Source organism: Triturus cristatus, chromosome 4_1 (genome assembly GCF_964204655.1).
Source record: "Triturus cristatus chromosome 4_1, aTriCri1.1, whole genome shotgun sequence".
NCBI classification, from domain to species: Eukaryota; Metazoa; Chordata; class Amphibia; order Caudata; family Salamandridae; genus Triturus; species Triturus cristatus.
This window is the reverse complement of record NC_140585.1, coordinates 736143697-736165736: the sequence shown is the minus strand read 5'-3', so window position 1 is coordinate 736165736 and position 22040 is coordinate 736143697. Positions and strand designations below refer to the sequence as shown.

The 22040-nt window shown below is 44.5% G+C and overlaps 1 protein-coding gene across 2 annotated transcripts in view; it reads left to right on the top strand.

Moving 5' to 3' along the window:
- Window positions 1–22040, top strand: part of PAH (phenylalanine hydroxylase) — a 219365-nt gene that overhangs the window by 25391 nt on the left and 171934 nt on the right. Inside the window, exons 2-3 of one of the 2 annotated variants that reach the window (XM_085653235.1) lie at window positions 9893–10078; window positions 11620–11736. In XM_085653235.1, the coding sequence (XP_085509361.1) occupies window positions 9893–10078; window positions 11620–11736 (303 nt within the window). The remainder of the gene's footprint in view (window positions 1–9892; window positions 10079–11619; window positions 11737–22040) is intronic. The other variant, XM_085653236.1, reaches the window with a different exon arrangement.

Below are 22040 nucleotides of genomic sequence, written 5' to 3'. Positions count from 1 at the left end.
GAAAACCCCTCCCGAAAAATATTGAAGTAAAAAGTTGCCGTACATTAAATGGACTATTTGTTTAAAGAGGAAATTAAATTGTTTTTAAATGTAAAGAGGGACTCAGATATTTTGCGGTAGTTGGGTTAGGAGCATATATATAATGAAAAAATCTTTTACATTTATAGGTTTAGAGAATATAACTTTCCCATAAAAGAATGTTTTGAAGTGATTTCTTATTTGAAAAAATAGAATTTTTCTATTTTTTAAGTAACGTAGGTATGTATTTTACATAAGCATTTTTTAATGTTATGCAGTACTGTATGTAAAAATCAATATTAATGTGGTAATTGTTTACGTTGATTTACTTGAAGCACTAGCACTTTATTGAGAGAGATCTGAACCAAGAGTATATGTTTACATTAAATAAGCACTAGCACTTTGTAAACAGATGAATAATTAAAATAGGAAATGGTATATATATGCACTTTAATGAAATAGCATGGTTCCCAACTAACAGTAGAAAGATGGGAGAAGAAAAACAAGAAATATAATAAAAAGCACTTGCTGTTTATCTTGTAAATATGATGAAAGATCAAATGTACTAATATTTGATTTTTACATAAAGTTATATGTGATTATTAAGTAATTACATGTAAAAACACTCATGATAAAATAATATGTGTCCATGATGTTGAAAATACTGTGTTAAAACAGTTTTTTAGAGTGACAATGGAGGAAACATGCAGAATGTAATGAAGTGAAAAACATTACAAAATGGTGGCAGCATTTCCCTACCTTTTACCATGTTGATGAAATTTGGTAGTCCCTCGTCTATGTTATGTGTGTCAAACGTTTTCTTTAAAAAAGAGAAACAAATGGTTGTTCACTATCGTGACTAAGGTGGCAAGAGGCCATCGAAACGCGTTGATGTGAACTCATCAATAAAGAAAGCCGTATAAAAAAAAACCTTGGAGTGCAGTGTGGTTGCTGTTGAGCTGTTCGCAACCCTATGCTGAATATATATATATTGTGATCAAGCTCCCTGCGTGGAGTGAAAAGCGTCATGGAGGACACTGGTCCTATGATTAATTGACATTTAAATTCTTTGGGAGAAATAAATACCTGCTTCATCCATTTTTTGCTGATTTTTTTCGGAGGAAAGAGGCCCGTACCTTTATGTTTCTGCTAAAGTGAAGAGCAGAGAAGGACTGTTTCTATCTATCTATCTATCTATCTATATATATATATATATATATATATATATATATATATATATATATATATATATATATCAACAAAAGGTTCCTTTTGGAAAAAAGGAAAGTCGACGCCTTGTCTGTTGCGCACAGTAGATTTATTGTCAGCACAAACGTTAGACGCGTTTCGCCTGTAAAACAGGCTTGTTCACTAACGATTCGCATAAAGTTATCGGCCATTTTTAAACAAAACAGTGATTACGTGATACGTGACGAACTACAAAATCATAAACAGTGAAAACAGACTGGTAGTTCTTTACGAAATTATCTCGTGTGTCGGCTCTCATGGTTACATTTATGGACAGTTAATGTATTATCCTGACAGTTTCATGCCACAAAAACACCTATAAATTATATAAGGTCATTAATGTACCAATTTCGAAATTTAAGGCATACAAATCACAATTTTAAATAAAATTGATGAAATTACAGGATTCGAACCATGGACAGTATATTGATATCATTGTAAGGACAGCCCCAGTGGGCTAAACCATTGCCACAATAGACTGATTGATATAAATGATTTCAAATAAACCACGGTTGCGAAAAGATCAAGCCCAAGTGGGCAGACTTGGCACTGTTCTGAAAACATGAGCAAATTCATTAAAACCACCTCTGATTTACATTAGTCTGTATAAAGTGCTTGTGCTAAAATTTAAATAGGTTTTAAAGTTCAACAGATTGAATCTTTACAATAAATTAAAAATCAGGCTAGGGAAAGAGGCGGGGATGAGTTTATAGGTGTGTGTGGAAGTCTTCTTCAATATTGAGACCTTCAGGAATTTTTGTATTGAGACGAATGATGTAACTTGACTCTAATTGTCTCAATCTTTTCACTCGATCACCTCCCCTTACGCTCATAGGAACTGCATCAATTACAGAGTACTCAAAACCCACAGTGTTTCTATTGTGGTATTGATCAAAGTGCCTTGCCACGGGGTAAGTTTTATCTCCATTCTTGATGGCCCTTAGGTGCTGAAGGATACGCTTGTGAACAGGCAGGATTGTGCTGCCCACGTACTGCAGGCCACATGGGCACCGCGGCACATAGACAGCAAAATCGGTCCTACAGGAGTATTGGCCCCTAATCTTATTTTCATGGGGCGATAGGCCTCCTGAAAAAGTAGATGTGTTCTTACCGTGGATACAGGCCTTACATTTTGCACATTTTACAAAACCATCCTTTCTTTTTAGCCAAGTTTTGGGTGCCTGCGCCTGTGTTGTTGGTAACATATTGGAGACCAATGATTGTTTCAGAGATTTGGTTTTCTGAAAGTTATTAGAGGTTTACGCCCCACTAGTTTCTTTAGTATAGGGTCATTTGCAATGATGTGCCAGTGCTTTTGTAGAATCTTACGCAAGCTGCCCTCTTGGATGTTATAATTAGTGATTAATCTACACTGGTCTTCATTCACAGTGGCTCGCATGTCTGGCTGCTGCTCCCGGCTAAAGAGTATTTCTTCCCTTGATTTCTTTTGTGCTTTCACAATTGCTGTATCAACCCATGCCCGGGGATATCCTCTTGCTGAAAAGCGTTCCCTCAAACATCCCAATTCTACATTTAAATCTTGAGTGTTGCTGCAGTTCCTCATAGCCCTAAGGCATTCGCCATAGGGAATGCTTCTCACCAAGTTCTTCGGGTGGAAGCTAGAGGCATGCAGCAAGGTGTTGCCATCTGTGGCTTTACGATAAAGTTTTGTCTCCAACTTGCCATTCGCAATAAAGACAGTCACGTCCAGGAAATTAACGCTGATCTTACTGATGTCATATGTTAATTTTAGGTTCAAATCATTAACCTGTAGACCATTAACAAAATTTCTGGCACTCTCTTGACATCCCTTCCAAACAACAAATAAATCGTCGATGTAACGACACCAAAAAATCACATTGTCTTGCCATTCTTTGGAAAACTGCGTTTGGACCACCTGCTCCTCCCACCAGCCCATATGCAAATTTGCATAGCTGGGGGCGAAGCAGGTGCCCATCGCAGTCCCGCATATCTGGTGAAACAATTCACCATTAAAAAGAAAATAGTTGTTACTTAGGCAAGTAGAGATCATTGTTAGCAGCATCTGGGTGTGGTGCCGTAGCTGTAATGGCCTTTCTCCGAAATAGTGTTTCACGGCATTGAGGCCGTCTACAAGCCTAATGCTCGTGTAGAGAGTTGTAGCATCAATTGTCATCAATAGGTAGTCTGGTTCCCACAGTATGTCATAGATTTTGCGCAGGAAGCCGCCCGTGTCCTGGATAAAGGACGGAAGCTTCTTCACCATGGGGGCTAAGAAGAAATCAACATACTTGGAGGTATTTTCAAGGGCACTGGCAATTGCCGAAATAATCGGCCTGCCAGGGGGGTTTTCCATGTTCTTATGCACTTTGGGTATTAGGTACAATACCGGTGTTGTTGGGTTATTGATTTTTAAAAATAACATTTCATCATTGCTGATCAAGCCATGCTTAAACCAATCCAACAATAGATCATTGTATTTTTCATGGCTGGCATTCATCGTACTTTTGCTAACTCTTACATAATTTGATTTATTGTTTAGTTGCTTGTACGCTTCTTTAAGGTATTGATCTTTTCCCCATAGGAACACATTGCCCCCTTTGTCCGCATCACGGACAATACATGCGTCGTTATTAGTTAGTCTTTTCACTAAAGCATGGTAGTCTTTGTCACGTTGGGTAAATGCATGTTTTACAAGAACACTAAAGCTTAAAAAATTCTTTGCAGTGGCACCTAAACGCCCGGCTGGGCAAAAGGATGGATCACTAGCGGAGGTATCCGCCAAATTAGCAGTGGATGATATGAATCTGATGATGGTAATGGCAGACTTGGGCAATAATACTGGTCAGGATGCACCTATAGCGCAAGAAGTGCCCAGTACACTGCAGCAGGCACTTAACCTAGCACATAATGAAAATCTGGACATTGAGCAAAGGGCACCTACTAGTTTTAAGCTAAAATCCAAACTCTGTAGATGTGTACAATGATCTAGTGGTCAATGATGTCAAAAACCTATGTTGCACATTAAAAGCAAAAAAACATGCATTTACCCAACGTGACAAAGAGTACCATGCTTTAGTGAAAAGACTAACTAATAATGACGCATGTATTGTCCGTGATGCGGACAAAGGGGGCAATGTGGTCCTATGGGGAAAAGATCAATACCTTAAAGAAGCGTACAAGCAACTAAACAATAAATCAAATTATGTAAGAGTTAGCAAAAGTACGATGAATGCCAGCCATGAAAAATACAATGATCTATTGTTGGATTGGTTTAAGCATGGCTTGATCAGCAATGATGAAATGTTATTTTTAGAAATCAATAACCCAACAACACCGGTATTGTACCTAATACCCAAAGTGCATAAGAACATGGAAAACCCCCCTGGCAGGCCGATTATTTCGGCAATTGCCAGTGCCCTTGAAAATACCTCCAAGTATGTTGATTTTTTCTTAGCCCCCATGGTGAAGAAGCTCCCGTCCTTTATCCAGGACACGGGGACTTCCTGCGCAAAATCTATGACATACCGTGGGAACCGGACTACCTATTGATGACAATTGATGCTACAACTCTCTACACGAGCATTAGGCTTGTAGACGGCCTCAATGCCGTGAAACACTATTTCGGAGAAAGGCCATTACAGCTATGGCACCACACCCAGATGCTGCTAACAATGATCTCTACTTGCCTAAGTAACAACTATTTTCTTTTTAATGGTGAATTGTTTCACCAGATATGTGGGACTGCGATGGGCACCTGCTTCGCCCCCAGCTATGCGAATTTGCATATGGGCTGGTGGGAGGAGCAGGTGGTCCAAACGCAATTTTCCAAAGAATGGCAAGACAATGTGATTTTTTGGTGTCGTTACATCGACGATTTATTTGTTGTTTGGAAGGGATGTCAAGAGAGTGCCAGAAATTTTGTTAATGGTCTACAGGTTAATGATTTGAACCTAAAATTAACATATGACATCAGTAAGATCAGCGTTAATTTCCTGGACGTGACTGTCTTTATTGCGAATGACAAGTTGGAGACAAAACTTTATCGTAAAGCCACAGATGGCAACACCTTGCTGCATGCCTCTAGCTTCCACCCGAAGAACTTGGTGAGAAGCATTCCCTATGGCGAATGCCTTAGGGCAATGAGGAACTGCAGCAACACTCAAGATTTAAATGTAGAATTGGGATGTTTGAGGGAACGCTTTTCAGCAAGAGGATATCCCCGGGCATGGGTTGATACAGCAATTGTGAAAGCACAAAAGAAATCAAGGGAAGAAATACTCTTTAGCCGGGAGCAGCAGCCAGACATGCGAGCCACTGTGAATGAAGACCAGTGTAGATTAATCACTAATTATAACATCCAGGAGGGCAGCTTGCGTAAGATTCTACAAAAGCATTGGCACATCATTGCAAATGACCCTATACTAAAGAAACTAGTGGGGCGTAAACCTCTAATAACTTTCAGAAAAGCCAAATCCCTGAAACAATCACTGGTCTCCAATATGTTACCAACAACACAGGCGCAGGCACCCAAAACTTGGCTAAAAAGAAAGGATGGTTTTGTAAAATGTGCAAAATGTAAGGCCTGTATCCACGGTAAGAACACATCTACTTTTTCAGGAGGCCTATCACCCCATGAAAATAAGATTAGGGGCCAATACTCCTGTAGGACCGATTTTGCTGTCTATGTGCTGCGGTGCCCATGTGGCCTGCAGTACGTGGGCAGCACAATCCTACCTGTTCACAAGCGTATCCTTCAGCACCTAAGGGCCATCAAGAATGGAGATAAAACTTACCCCGTGGCAAGGAACTTTGATCAATACCACAATAGAAACACTGTGGGTTTTGAGTACTCTGTAATTGATGCAGTTCCTATGAGCGTAAGGGGAGGTGATCGAGTGAAAAGATTGAGACAATTAGAGTCAAGTTACATCATTCGTCTCAATACAAAAATTCCTGAAGGTCTCAATATTGAAGAAGACTTCCACACACACCTATAAACTCATCCCCGCCTCTTTCCCTAGCCTGATTTTTAATTTATTGTAAAGATTCAATCTGTTGAACTTTAAAACCTATTTAAATTTTAGCACAAGCACTTTATACAGACTAATGTAAATCAGAGGTGGTTTTAATGAATTTGCTCATGTTTTCAGAACAGTGCCAAGTCTGCCCACTTGGGCTTGATCTTTTCGCAACCGTGGTTTATTTGAAATCATTTATATCAATCAGTCTATTGTGGAAATGGTTTAGCCCACTGGGGCTGTTCTTACAATGATATCAATATACTGTCCATGGTTCGAATCCTGTCATTTCATCAATTTTATTTAAAATTGTGATTTGTATGCCTTAAATTTCGAAATTGGTACATTAATGACCTTATATAATTTATAGGTGTTTTTGTGGCATGAAACTGTCAGGATAATACATTAACTGTCTATAAATGTAACCATGAGAGCCGACACACAAGATAATTTCGTAAAGAACTACCAGTCTGTTTTCACTGTTTATGATTTTGTAGTTCGTCACGTATCACGTAATCACTGTTTTGTTTAAAAATGGCCGATAACTTTATGCGAATCGTTAGTGAACAAGCCTGTTTTACAGGCGAAACGCGTCTAACGTTTGTGCTGACAATAAATCTACTGTGCGCAACAGACAAGGCGTCGACTTTCCTTTTTTCCAAAAGGAACCTTTTGTTGAGATTTTCGGGCCGGGCTTTGGCGGTCCGCTCGTCGACGCGCCCTCTGTTCTGGAGGTGGTGGGCATGCCGGAGCACCTGGGAAAGAAATATATATATATATATATATATATATATATATATATATATATATATATATATTATCTACTGGCGGTCGCCAGTAGATAGTTATAGTTAGGACCGTGTTTCCATAGGAAATCCGCAACATTCTATTTGGAATAACTTTGGTGCCGATTGACGAATCCTCGCGAAATTTTCAAAATAGGTGGGGCGCTCTGCTCCGCTCCTTCCCCGAAAGTCTCGGGGGGATTCGTCAAGCGGGGGCTGAGAAAAAGGGGGGGTCCCAAAACACGTTTTCCCCATGCATTTTTCCTAAGGACCTTTAGTCCAAGCTACAGCCCGAACGGCTGAACAGAATTACTTGAAATTTGGCAGAGAGGTAGTCCTCAGTTCAGGGATGTGCCTTTTGCAGGTCTGGTGTAAATCTGTTCATTAGTTCCTGAGAAAATTGCAGTTAAAAGCATATATATATATCTTTAAGCGCGCACCGTGCGTGTACGGTAAGCATACCGTACGCGCACGGTGACGTGCGCGAGCGCAATTCTGATTGGTTGTTAGATGTCAGTAAACATTCGAATTGGTCGAAATCAGGAAGTGTCGGCCGCCATTTTGTCTCTCGCAGTCTGAGGCAATGAAAAACAAAGGGGGAAAACGTGAGAAGGGGGCAGGATGGACAGGTCCTGACCCCCTAGCCTTTGTCAGGGGGTCACTGAAGGACCCCCAAGGGTAAAAAACAAATATTTTTTTTTGCGGAAAATTGCGGGGTGCGCGCACCGTATGCGCACAGCACGAACAACGCATCGTGGGCGCTTGGTGCGCGAAGCGCACCGTGCGCGTACGGTACGCGCACGGTGAAAAAATTTAAAAAATAAAATAAAAATACATAACTTAGCATTTAAAAAAACGTACAAATTCACTGAAAAAACCATAGGTTTCACACACGTTATAGTTAGGAATTAGAATTTAAAAAACCTTGCAAATTCACTTAAAAAACCATAGGTTTCACACATGTTATAGTTAGCTGGACATTTCACTCGTGAAAAACCATTGAAATTCCCCCGTTATAGTTAGTGCAGGCAACTATAACTCACGTGACCGCATCCTCTGCTGATGATGTCAGATATTACATCACTGATGACATATGTGTCTTTCTGAAAAAAAAATATTTGTAATATATGTATAGCTAAAAATTAATGGAAGATGACATGGGTAAATAAGTGTCTAAATACAGTGATGTAATATCTGACATCATCAGCAGAGGATTGCGGTCGCGTGAGTTATAGTTGCCTGCACTAACTATAACGGGGGAATTTCAATGGTTTTTCACGAGTGAAATGTCCAGCTAACTATAACATGTGTGAAACCTATGGTTTTTTAAGTAAATATATATATACACACTGTTTTATCTGAGGCCCAATTTTTGCCCCGCTCCTAAAATTCACATCTAGAGACGCCACTAAATCTGTGCCTATAAATGAAGCAGCTTTAAAATAGTCTAAAGTTATAGCACCTTTGATCAGATTCAGTTTTGGAAAGATAATTTATTTCTCTTCTTCTTTTGATTCTGACTAAAAGTCTTCACCGTCCAAAAGATTTTTAAGGAGTGATCTATCTGTATGTGAGACAGTACTGAATACATTTTTCAGGAGCAATCCAACTTGCTTTTAAGAAAGGAGTCCACAGTGCTGCAGTGTAGCAGATTGAATCCACTCAGACATGGTCTAGACTGTACAATACTGATGCTATGCTCTATGCTGGGTCTTTCAAAAGACCCATGATCCTGAGTCAGTGTCAGAGGCATCTTAGGTGGTCCTGACATTTGACATGTCGCTGCCCAAATTAAAAACACAACCAGGCTATAAAGTGTTCTACGGTGTTGGGAATCGTATCATTTTCCTATGTGCCTGTCAGCCTTAGACTTGAACCCCAAAGAAACAACTTATGGCTTTTTCACAACTTAAAGGCTTGTTTGCTTAGCTGCTAAAACTAAATATATTAAAACGTTCTTTCATAAAGATACTCATTTTATAATAGCAAGTTAAACGAATAGCAGGTTATGTTGAGTCTAACAGTTGTCCTGCATTCATGCACATGGCAATGTATTAACTCATCGGACTACATTACCAGCTTTCAGAGCTGGTTCATGCAGCAGATGTCCTAGTGGTAGTGCACCGGCTTCTGAGTTTAAATGATCAATACTTAGAGATGAAGAGATGAGCTGATTACAATGTAGACCAGTGGTTCTTAACATTTTGACTGCAATGGACCCCCCACACAGTCATTACTGGAATCTGAGGGGCACCAGTGAGTCATTACTGGAAGCTGGGGACACGACCTAGGTATTTTCGATGATTTGATTTACAAAACAAGCATTCATCAAATAAATGCACAAATGCTAAAATACTGTATTTAATTCACAAACAAATATAAAATATTTATGAAAGTATGGAGCTTTTATAAATTCAATTGAGGCCTCTCCTTGTCCATACAATATTCTGTTTGATGCACTTTCAAATTGATCTGACAATACTAACTTAATTTTTAGCTTCCGATTTCAAATTCCTTTACTAACTTTTTTAAAATTTCAATTTTACATTTTGCTTCTTTATTTATATACAATTCATTATTCTGATAATATAATTTCATTTCAAATAGTCGCGGACCCCATGAATAGGCTTCGTGCACCTCCAGGAGTCCCCAGATCACAGGTTAAGGACCACTGATGTAGACCATTGTCTCAAAGAGGATCTTGGATTTCTATTTTTGTAATGTGGGTGCTTGCTTGAATACCTTATCAAACGCAATTCGCTCTAAAAAAGGGCATGTTGCATGCAGTTGTATAAGGTTATAAAACATAACATTAGCATAAACATTTGGCTTTCTATTTAGATCAAACTTGACATGAATCTGGAAAGATCGCATGAGAAGGAGGCCGACGACGGATATCCGCTTTATGCAAAGGGAAACCGCTTCATTTCAAACTGGGGAATGGGCCAGAAGGGTCATTCTATCTGGGAAGGGGAGAAATCAGACAATGAAGACAAGATAGGCGATTTGGAAGATGCCGTCAATGCTGTGAGAATGATACTGGCAATTATGGTGTTCCTCTTGCATGCCATTAATTCCTCTATTATTAATTAATATTTACAAATTATTTGTTCTTGAAAACTCTAGATACTTCTTTTCTTTCTACTAAACCTCCATTTTTCTGACTGTCCTACTTTACAATGTCTATCAGTCACAGTTGTAGTTCAATATCCTGTTGTATGTTTGTTTATATTTAACTTTTCATTCTGTCATTGTGGTGATTGGATATGTTTTGTGATTGCCTCATCATGTCAATTTACATTAGAAATCTGAATGTTCTAAATGTTAAAGTACTGTTGAAGTTCCTTTGCAAAACACCAACAATAAGGAAGTGACATAGAATTAAGGCATAGCATGTATACAAAACCCACCTGAGGGTTTCAACCCAAAATAAATTTCCAGAAATGCATTTCTCATTTCAGTAAAGTAACTTGGTTGACACAGTTAAGTACTGAACACTGTGACGTATTAAAACACACCGTTATTGATTTTTATTGTTATGTGAGTGCGATATCCTCTGGATTCATGTTACTCTTACTTGTGAGCACTCATCTATATATTTATAGATTTACACTTAGTTAATTCCATGTTGTTCTTCATTCTTTTCACATCCGTGGTGTACCTTTTCTACTCAAGTTTCATAGGTGTTTCCGCTTTTGATTCTGAAATAGTTGCCACAGTTGCCCAGTCTTCTGGGCAGACACCATGTTTCTGCAGTATGCTTTCCCCATTCCTGTGGCCTAGGGGGGATGCCCTACGGTTACATGCATATATTTTTCCAGATATTCCATTTTTCCTTTGTTTTCTCCTAATTGCCGAGACTAAGTCATGTAGGACTTGACGTGGTTGGATTTCCTTATTCGTGATGCTTTGAGTTTGATTCAATTACCTAAAGAACCATTTTAGCTCACCTCTTGAGCCCTCATCTGCTTCCCCACACTGGCCTAACTTCAGAGTAAATCACTGTCGGCACTGTACAAGGGCGGATATGTAAAGTTCCAAAAGAACACAGAAGGATGCACTCAGCCACATGATATCGCTTCGCCAATGCGCGCGTGTGTAAATGTTGCAATGTATAAGGCTAGCACCAGAAGGAGGTTGTTGGGAGCATCAAAGCCAGAGGTGCAAGAGTGCCATTGAATTTCTGCTCACATATAAATGTTAGCAAAGTAACAGCAATATTAGTGTACCTGACTTTTGTGTTCCTTTGGATGCGTAGGATAACAGAGGTAAATCACAGCAGTACGTATATCATTTCACGGTACAGTCATGCCTTCTTTCCTACTATACGCTCGCTCATACTCTCTGACGGCTGCATTGCTCAGGCCTGAATATCACTGACTGTAACTAATCTGCATGCACTTTATCACTGATATGCAGAACACTTTACTCATAGTCACCTATCGCTTTTGCTACAGACTTTGCAGCACTTTTCTTCCGAAATGACGAAGCATGGACCCAACACAAAGGTCTTCACGAGGTGCCCACAGTTCATGCAGGGATGTCTAACCTGCCTCTCTTGTTTTCAGGAAACCAGGTACATCGAAGAAATCACCAAGAAGAACGGCACCAATAGCGCCTTATCCTTGATCTTCTCTTTGAAGGAGGAAGTTGGCGCTTTAGCCAAAGTGCTGCGTATATTTGAGGTAACTGACCCCATGTGTAGATGCTGATTCAAGCTGAATTACACTTTCCATAGTCATGTCATATCATTTGAACCATTGCCTCGCTTGTCTGAGTATATCAGCAAGGTTCTGAGAATAAACTATGACATTTGCACTTAAAGGTTCCTACTGCCTCGCTTAGGAATAAAATAATGTGTTATTTAAGAAGATATAAATGCTGTTTTAACAGCTTTCTTCATTTGGCAGACTGTAATTGCCTTTAGGAATAGCATGAAGAGAATGAGAAGGTATCCCTTTCTACCTTGTGTAAATATTTGTTTTTATATTTATTCAGTACTGAGAACTTCTCTATAAAATATTTTGTTGATTAATGATGCATTAGAACCCAAAACGGCTAGATGAATACATAAATCAAAATATTTTTGGGGTGGCATATGAAAATATGATTGACACAATAGATACCAAGCCTTGATCGCAAAAATATTAAAGGCTGACAGAAAGTCATTATATTGTGGTCGGACGTTTTGGTAACTTGTTGCTGCTCATTACTCTGTCAATACCTCAGACAATTATCTCTGTTGCAGACTAAGCAGGAGTCCATAAATATTGTCTTTGTACATCTCCAAGAAAGGATGAGGCCGAACTCATTTAGTTAGCTGTGCAAAATGTTCAAGTTCCACTCTTAAATTTAGGAATATTCTTGTTTGACTCAGTTTGCTAACTCGTAATTTTCCAAGGTGTCCAAATTAACCAAGCTGTATGAAAACTTTTGTGTATGATAACATTTCTTGGAAGAAAAGTCTCTGGCAAAATCGTTTTTGAGAGAGATTTTTCCCACTACACATTTTTTATACGTTTTTGTAACAAAACCTAGATTTAGAGGGAGGTTTCTCCTTCTGGTTGTTGTTTTTTATGCTTTGCATGCATCAGGAAGTTCATTAATATTGTGAAGATTAAAGAAAACGTGTAATGTTGCAGGGTTAGTCCTTGCAAATTTTCAACCTCTACTTTTAAGGCACATCTGAAAATGCAGTGACCAGCTGTGAACTCAGAGGTTATAAGATAGGGTTGAAGTGAGGTGGAGATTAAAGAACACGAAAATGCGCAATCCCATTTCTCATTCAATGAGTAAACATAAATAATCTGGATAAGAGGAAAATCTTAAAACTAAGAAATATGTGGGTTTAGAATTCTAATGTCATGGATTGAGGGTCGGAAGATGGGATATCTCCGGAACAGCAATATTTACACAGACGCCTATGTAATCACATTACTTCCATAGGAGGACACTTATGCACAATTTTATCAAGAGTACTTTTGTAAGGCTACTTTTAGCTAGGCGCTGTTTCTTCTTTCTAATTACGAGTAGCAAAGGTGCAGCCTCTTTCTAATTATGGGTGGCAATGTTACCACCTTATCCACTTAGGTGCCGATTCCGATCCGGGTCGGAAAGCACTCTGACCGAGCCGGATCCGGAGTGTTTTCCGACCGAGCCGGAGTCCTGCAGTCTGACCGAGCGAGTACGATGCGGCCGTATGCTGCCAGACTCGGTTTGGTCGGACTCCCATAGAAGTCAATGGGAGCCGGTCGTACGACGTGTACATGGGCTCCCATTGACTGAATGGGTACGTCTCGCGCAAGGATTGCCTGTGTTGGAGGGACCCTTGGGTCTCCCCCTGTGTCCAAGTCGTAGGGCTGTGGGTGACAGGGGTCCGACGCGGACCCCCAAAGGCAACCACCCGGATGTTTGGCGAGCCGGACACTCTGGCTCGCACAGGTTGTCCGATGCGTGCATCGTACTGGCTCGGTCGTAAATCGCATCCATTGCACGCCACGGTTGGCTTACGACCGAGACACACGGAGCAGCTCGGACCTGGAAACGACTCGGTCGGTGAATTTCACGTAGCTCGCATCGTACTTGCTCGCTCGTACAACTGTACGAGTCGGGCGGAAAACACGCGTACGGCTCATAGTTTTTCCGGCCGGACCGTGTTTGGTGCCCTTCTGACCCGAATCGGAATTGGCCCCTAAGTCTACTGATTTAAGGAACTGTGCCTCAGAAAAGGTGGCTGACATTTTTTAAGTTGCCTGACTTTGCCAAGGCTTACTTTCTCTGAATGGAGTGGATAATTGGCTGTTTTTCAGCTTCAAGGTGCCCAACATTTAAGGGCAAGGCATGCCGTATCTGGGAAACTGCTGCAAAGGTATACAAGGTATGGCGGGGATGATGAAGGCAAAAAGGGCTGGGATTAAAATTTGAGGGAGTCTGAGACTCTCAGGACAGTGTGTGTGGTGAGTTCCAGATCTTAAAAACATGATCATCTCAGAGAAGAGTTGGGCCCTCAGGGCAGAGATTGCTATAAATGGTCAGACTGGGGCAGATAATGTGCCTGAGTGGGGGCTCTGGCAGGGATAATTTCAAACAACACCAGCCCACCAGCTGCCTGTTATGGTCCATCTTGCAGCAGGATCGGCTTGCCACTGTTGTCAATAGTCACTGAAGCTGCCACTCTTTTTTCTTTTGAATTTGTCAAGTTTTTACATTTATGAAGTTTAAAAAAAAGATATTTTCGAAGTTTGGAATCAACAATCAGTTTTGTTCAATTAGCAACATTTGTCATAATTAGGATGGCGGTGAGTCAGACCGCCGGCCGCCATTATATCGAGCAGTATACCATCCGACAAAGAGTTGTCCCTATTGCAATGAGATCGCCAGCACTGTGGTAAAATAAGTGCTATTTTCTACTACGGCTTGTGCTGCAGCCCCGGAAAAGGGCCGCAGCACAAGCCGCAGTAGAAAATAGCACTTTGTGCACATCCATGCACCGAGTGCCAGGCACCATGTAGTGCTTGGCACATGGTGGGTGGATGTGTGGGGGGCCACTACATGTGTCCCCAGTGTCACTTAACAGTTGCCTACAGGGGATGGGCCCGATTTGAGGTCCCCAAAGTCCTTTTCCATTTGCCTTTTCATGGCAGTAGGACCGCCATGAAAAGGCAGTAGGAAAGGGACATCCTAATACCTAAGGTGGCGCCTGCACAGGCAGCACCTACATTGTAGAAATAGGATTCTATCCCGACGGGATCTTGGATGCTGTCGGAGGCAGCAGTCTTTCCCCTCGACCTCTGCGGTCAGACCGCATGTATTAAACTACGGCTGTCAGACCGATGGCCTTGGATGTCAGATAGACCGCCACCAACGAGCTGTCAGTGGCTGCCCGCCCGACATCATAATGAGGCCCTTTGTCTTGCAAGGAAACAAATGAACACCATTTTATTAGCAATGTCCTTTCTACCACCTGGTGTCGACTGTGCAAAATGTATACATCTTTGCACTCACCAGAAAACAAACTTACATATTCCCACTTCTTGTAATAAAAGGTATGCTTTATTTATTTGGCACATACTAGGTATGTTTTGAAACCTAACTTCAGTTTATGTTTAACTAGTGTTTACATTATAGAGCTTCTGGATGCATCCTTATTAATTAGACAGACATTCTAGAATGCTTGATGACGTCGGCTGGGGTTTTGAGATCGATTGTGACATCATACACTCGATGCCGTGTTTAAAATAGATGCAATATGTTTGGGGTTCTTCTGTGGTCTGAGCGCCATCTTGAAACAGTGGATACCTTGAAAAAAGTGCCATGTGTGAACAGTAAAACAAAACATTTTTATGATAAAGATTAAACCTGACTTCCCACTAAGATTGAGTTACGTTCATGAATTTAAGTGATGATTACGATATTACAATGCAATCAGCATCTGAAAGACGAACTTTTAACTATCACGAAGTGTCTGGTACATAGTATCCCCAGGGGCACCCCGCTGTCCCCCCTCCCCCATAGTAGGTTACCCAAATTACACACACAAGACAGTTGGTGTTGGGTAACAATGCTGCAGGTTTATTACATAATTCCAGAATATGTAATGGGTGGGTTATCTTACGGGCGATCCAAGGGCAGGCAACCAACTGGGTCGCCTGCCCGCCTGATGAGCCGGGCAGCGCGGGAGCGATGCCCGCTGATGCTGCCATCCATGTGATTCTTTCTACGATCACGTGCCGTTGGTAACTTCAACTCACGCCCCCCTATCGGGGCGGAGCGTCGCTTAGCAAGCCCCCGGTTGTTCAGGCCCACAACCGCCCGCAGGACTAGCGGGGCGCCGACAAGGCTTCCGGGACCTCCCCTGAGGCTCCTCGGTTTTGGCTCAGGCACCCCTTATGGTGCCGCGCAGAGGTACCCTTTGTACCGGCCAGCTTCCAGATCGCCCTGTAACTCCGCCACAGCCCTGGAGGCGGCTCACCGTCCAAGCCAGGGCCCCCCACCAAACCGCTATAGTCTTACCTGCAATCCTAACTAGGGCTTCCTGCAACTAGCTGGAAGGGAACCATCCTAGCAGAAAGAAGAGTTTGAAATTCTGCCACCTCCTGACAGTGTGACAGCGCTAGCGGGACTCAAACCCTGTGAGATCCCTTATATCCACAGGCCCAAGACTTACCAGTGAGCTATAGCTCCTGGTGTTATAGATGGCCCCATCTATGTCCCCAAAGCCCGAGACGCCATCCCAATAGGATAGGGTCTGCTGAAATAAAGGACCCGTTGGGCCTGGGAAGATGTGCCAAGAACTATTCGCCCCCCTGCGGGAAGTTTACACTAAGGGTGGGCGTAGTGGGCGTAGTGGGGCTACGTGAAGCAGCACGTAGTGTGCCCAAATCTACGCACACTACGTGCTTTGCGTAGCCCCACTACGCACCACCCGCCTCCCGCCCGCCCTCCTTTTAAATCAAACCCCCGCATTTACAATAAATACTAAATTAAAGAAACTTACCTGAAACGCGGCGTCTCCGGGGCTCCCTCTTCCATTTCAAACTTCTTCTGACAAATGCGCATGCACGGAAGCCCGCGCATGCGCATTTCTTGCCCTGGGTGTGCGTAGCGCTAGCCTGCTTCGCCTACTTCGAAAACTGCGAAGCAGGCAGCGCTACGTACACTACGTGGGCGAAGCGTAGTGTCTCGCCCAGGGTTAGTTTACACCTCTTCACAATTCTGGGCCGGCCCTTTTTGGCTATTAAGGCGAGAAGGGTTTTACTTAACCTTTGGCCAGTCCCCTCTGATTGCTAAACCTGGAGCACAGGAGTGCTCCTAGCTGCCCACGCGTGACCATGGGCAAGGGGCGACTCTTGCCCCTGCCCACCATCCCTTATTCCTTATGGGAGTTATGCCCCTACAGATCCCTCAGTGATGAAACCCCCTAGGCATACCAGCTTTGGAAATCTGTCTGGCATAAGCATTGCGCTAGGCATAACAGCTGCGGGAATCTGTCTGACTTAAGCATTGCGCGCTGTCTGTAAAGTTCAAGCATTGAGGGTTAACTAAGTCCTACTTCGCCCCTCCCATCATGCTCCCTAGTACTAGGGTGGCAGGGGGGGGTGCCACCCCCACAAACCCAGAGCATCCCCAGCGGAGCCAAATTCCTGCTCCGTTGAAGTAGAGATTTAATGCACCCTGGGCGTGACAAGTGTTCTATTGACATAATGTCCCCTTGTGTTTGCCCCGCTGACACCCCAGTTATTGGGACAGCAGCACCATATGTAGGCTGGCAGCACTCCCTGAGCACGGTAAAATTGTCCGTAAACCAGGATCCCAGTCTCCTGCAGCTGCAGTACGCGACCAGTGATTCCGTTGGGGGATATCCCCAACCGCAATGGTCCTCTAGACATGAAGAAACCCTATTTTACCTGGGCCTATCTCCAAATGATGGTGGTTTCACCCAGCTATGGAACCTATTTACTTGTTTTGCTATTCTGCCCCCCTATGGGTGGGCCTCAGAGTTAGGGCAACGCGCGTGCTCCCAGGGCACGGTGCTGCTGGAAAGCAGATATCTGATATCCACACGCTGATACTTTATCTGTTGCTAAATGCCCTACCGCTGGAAGCTTCCCAGGAACCTGAGACTTCATGGTCCCACCTAAATTGATCCCATCACCTGGGGGGAACCCAGTGGTGGCAGGACCTGCATGGTAACTCCATCCCAGCGTAGGTATCGCTTATTTGTGCCACCAAAGCAGGAAATGCCCCCTTAGTCTCATGTTCTACCCCTAGAGGATAACCTTGGGGGCAGACAAGTCTGTGGGAACCAACCGGACACTTTGGTACAAATACCGGCCCTATTCTGAATGTTGCAAATGCTGCATGGTCAATAATGCCCTGACGCCTTGGGGCTCTACGTGGTCTTTACCAAACTTTTGAACGACCGCACACTTGCTACATAACAACCACCCACAAGCTGCCCTGGCTAAAGCGCGGGTGGAAGGTCTTTATTGAAGCAACCCGAAATCTGTCTTCGATTGCAGGGGAATGCCCCCCAAAGTACATCTGTACCTATTCCTATATGGTTCCTTCAGCTACTCCTCCTGCAGGCCTAACTCTTGGTTATGGTGCCCAGCTCAGTATGTTGCAGGCTAATCGGCTTAACCATGAACTATCGGTCGATTTGAGACAGAGGTAAACCGCGGGTTGCAATCCGCTCGCGAGCAACCACTTGGTCAATCACACCGGTAACCTTGTGCCGTGATTATGGCCCTAGTGATGCGCTATGTGGTGACCACTTATTCTTTTGCCGCTATGTCAGTGCGTCCCCGTATTCAATGCGATTGGGGCACTGAGCTACACGCATATCTACACCCATCTAGTGGCTCAATCCAGACTTCCCTTAGCATTAGATAATAACTACCATTCTATCTCGGTTGCGTTGCCCTGCCCGACTAGGCACCCACCTGGGTGTCTAGGTTACAGTTAGATATGTGTGATTTCCCCCATATCAGTGACCGTTGAAGGCGGCCCACATAAGCATGTTGGCGGGGCAGAGTTGTGGGCTTAAGCATACCTCTTTTAGACTGTCGGCAGCGACCCGTGTTTAACTGTTACTTAACATGGCAATGACCGTTCTACGTTAGGACTATCCCCACTCTGGTCCGCCCTGCCCAAGGACTGATGCACTTGGGAGCGCAAGGCCGTAAGCAATGGGGGTGGGTGTCAAGGCAACAACAACAGTGACAAACGACCCAAGCCCCCTTTCAGCACAAGGTTGGAGGCGAGCGACACGTGGTCACGTGTGGTCAGGATCGGGCTGCGCGACCCTTGCTGTAATTAGCACTTTTATGTCGCGCGAACTCGACCCGAAGGTATGGCATCTCAGTGCATGAGCAACATATTTACACACATATTCGGTCACGGGAGTGAGATCCTGAGCCGCCAGGTCCGCGACCCTCGGGAACCCAGGCATACCAAGTCCAGCAGCTCGCATACATCTTCGGGCATGGCGATATTCATTGATTTACCCAGCGTCACAAAACCAGCGCAAACCCGATCCGAAGGTATAGGCACGCAGTACATGAGCACCGTATTTAAATACATAATCGGGCACGGGGAGATTAAGTGATCTGCCCGCAGACACAGCGCGACGGTATATGGAGCGCAGTCCATGCGCCCCGTATCTACATACATATTCCGGCACAGAAGTGGGATCATGAGCCGCCGAGATTCGCGACCCTCGGTGGCCCAAACAGACCAGGCCCCGCAGCACGCGTGCATATTCGCGACCCTCAGGGGTCCAGGTGGACCAGGCCCAGCAGCACGCCTGCATATCTGGGCATGGGGTGATCGGTGATTTGCCCGGAGGACATTGGGCACGTGGATAATAATTATCTGCCCCGAGTCACAGCGAGACCCGCCCGAAGGTGTTGGAGTGCAGTATATGAGCCCCGTATTTACATACCTATTCGGGCATGGTTGATTAGTGATTAGCTCAAAACGTCCTGCGCGCGAAATTATTAGAGCGCCGGACACAAGCACCGACCAAATAACCCATTCAGGTGCAGGGGGAGTCATACTGCCCGGAATCACCTAATGCACGCGAATGTGGGCACGAGCAAATTCTTGTGAGTAATACATGCACTTGTATCATGTGTCTGCATTATAGGAAGCCAGCCACTACATGTTGCATATTTATCTAGCGTGAACACGACCGGAAGGTACTGGAGCAAAATCTTGTGAACAATGCCTGCACTTGTATCAAGTATCTGCCTTATAGGAAGCCAGCACATACATGTTGCATATTTGTATAGCGCGAACTCGACGCCAAAGGTATTGCACCGCTTTAAATGAGCACCGTATTTACGTTACACATACAGGCAAGGGGAGCGTGAGGGATTCGTACCATAGAACACGAACCCCGTGCCAGGTCACGCGAGCACCGCACCAGATTAACCCTTGAGGTGCGGGGGGGGATTAGTAATACCCGTAATTGCGTGATGTGAACAGTGCATGTACTGGTATCATGTATCTGCCTTATAGGAAGCCTGCAATTACATGATGCATATTTATATAGCGCGAACTCGACCGGAAGGCATTGGAGCATTTTACATGAGCACCGTAATTACATTACATTTTCACGCAGGTGGGGGGCTTAAGAAATTCGTACCATATTACCCGCTCCCCGAACCGGATCACGCGAGTACCGCATCAGATTATCCATTGCGGTGCGGGGGGTTTATTAATGCCCGTAATCGCGTATGTGAACAATGCATGCAGTTGTATCATTTATCTGCCTTATAGGAAGCCAGCAATACATGTTGCATAATTATATAGCGCGAACGCGACCTGAAGGTGTTGGAGCGCTTTACATGAGCACCTTATTTACATTACACATTCAAGCACGGGGAGCTTACAAGATTCGTACCATACTACACGATCCCCGAGCCAGGTCCATTGCGCCTGCCGCACGCAGCCCACTGCATGCCCCCCCCGCCCTCAACGGCAGCGTAGCCGACGGGAGGGGGGGGGCGATAACCTTAACCAGGAAGCGCCACAGGTGTTGCACTGCCTGCGATCAGCGGGGACCCAGGCAGCTCCCAGCCTTGCAGTGCTGGTGTATTGGGGCCGTGAACCCACGCTAATCTCCTACCGGCTCCCACGGCACAGGGTATGCAGCTTCTTAGCCGGCCGCACCCCCCTTCCTTTACTTTGCTCGCGAGGCCGACCGCCATTGCGAAGTATGCCCTGCGGGCGAAAGGCCGACGGACACACGATCACTAAATGTGTGCTCTGCCGGACGGTAATTGATCACCTTACACCGCACTATAGCTCACCGCGTGCGACGCGTGAGCAGGGGGTGACTTAAACCGTGCCCACGAGACCCCCGAAACCTAGGATGCACGGGGGGGTAAAAGGTACGCCAACGGAAAACCGAATCAATGTAAATTGAACCTGCGACCATGCGAGCAAGCGTCCCAGGGCCGAGGACCCACGCACGCTCATGACAGCTCCCACCGTGCGCCAGCTGCGCGGCTTATTGGCCAGCCGCTCCCATACCAACTAACGTGCGCCAGGTCCACCGCCATCAAGCAATGCCCCCCAGGACCTTAATGGAGCTTTCAAGAATCAATGGGACTTAAACCGGTAACCTTGAGAGCAAAAGTCTCCGACCTTAACCGAATACGAACTATTCCCCCCTTACGGGTCTCAAGGCGCCGGGGGCCACTGTGGAAATGGAGGCCTTGTCCAAAGCCACATGGGGCTGAGGGTGTCACCGGGGCTCGAACCGTGAGCTTTGGGCTCCAAAGTCGGGTGCCAAGGCCGCCGCACCACACCGCTCAACATTAGGCCACAGTGACTGTCAGCATCACGCTGCGGCGACGCTTGGGCAGGGGATAGTTTAATTGAGCCCGCGAAACCCCCCCCCCCCGAGGCCCAGTTCAATGTGGCAGGGGTGGGACGAAGGGATGGCCCCGGCTGGCAAGAGTTCCATTCCCACATTCAAAACCGGGAATAAAACACACATATCACAGGCAAATTGGGGAGAGCACGCCTAGGGTTCCCGCCTAGCTCCAACCCGTGAAGATACATAGTTCAAATCCTGCCCTTCCCTGTGACAAGCTAACAGAAGGGTTCTTATTGTGCATGTTTATATAGCTCGAACGCAACCCGAAGGTATAGGTAATTTGCCCAGAATCACATCCTGCGGCCCGGCCTCGAGGCTCGAACCCTGGTCTTCTGCATCAGAAGCGGCAGCGCGGCTGACAGATCACATCCTCTCCCCTCATTGAGAACACATGTATATCACAGGAAGGTTAGGGAGAGCGCGCCTACTGTTCACGCCTAGCACCAAACCCGTGAAGACACATAGTTCAAATCCTGCCATTTTCTTTGACAAGATAACAGAAAGGGTCTTAATGCGCGTGTTTATATAGCGCAAAATCGACCCGAAGGTATTGGAGCGCTCTACCTATCACCGTATTTGCATCCCGTTCCGGCGCGGGGC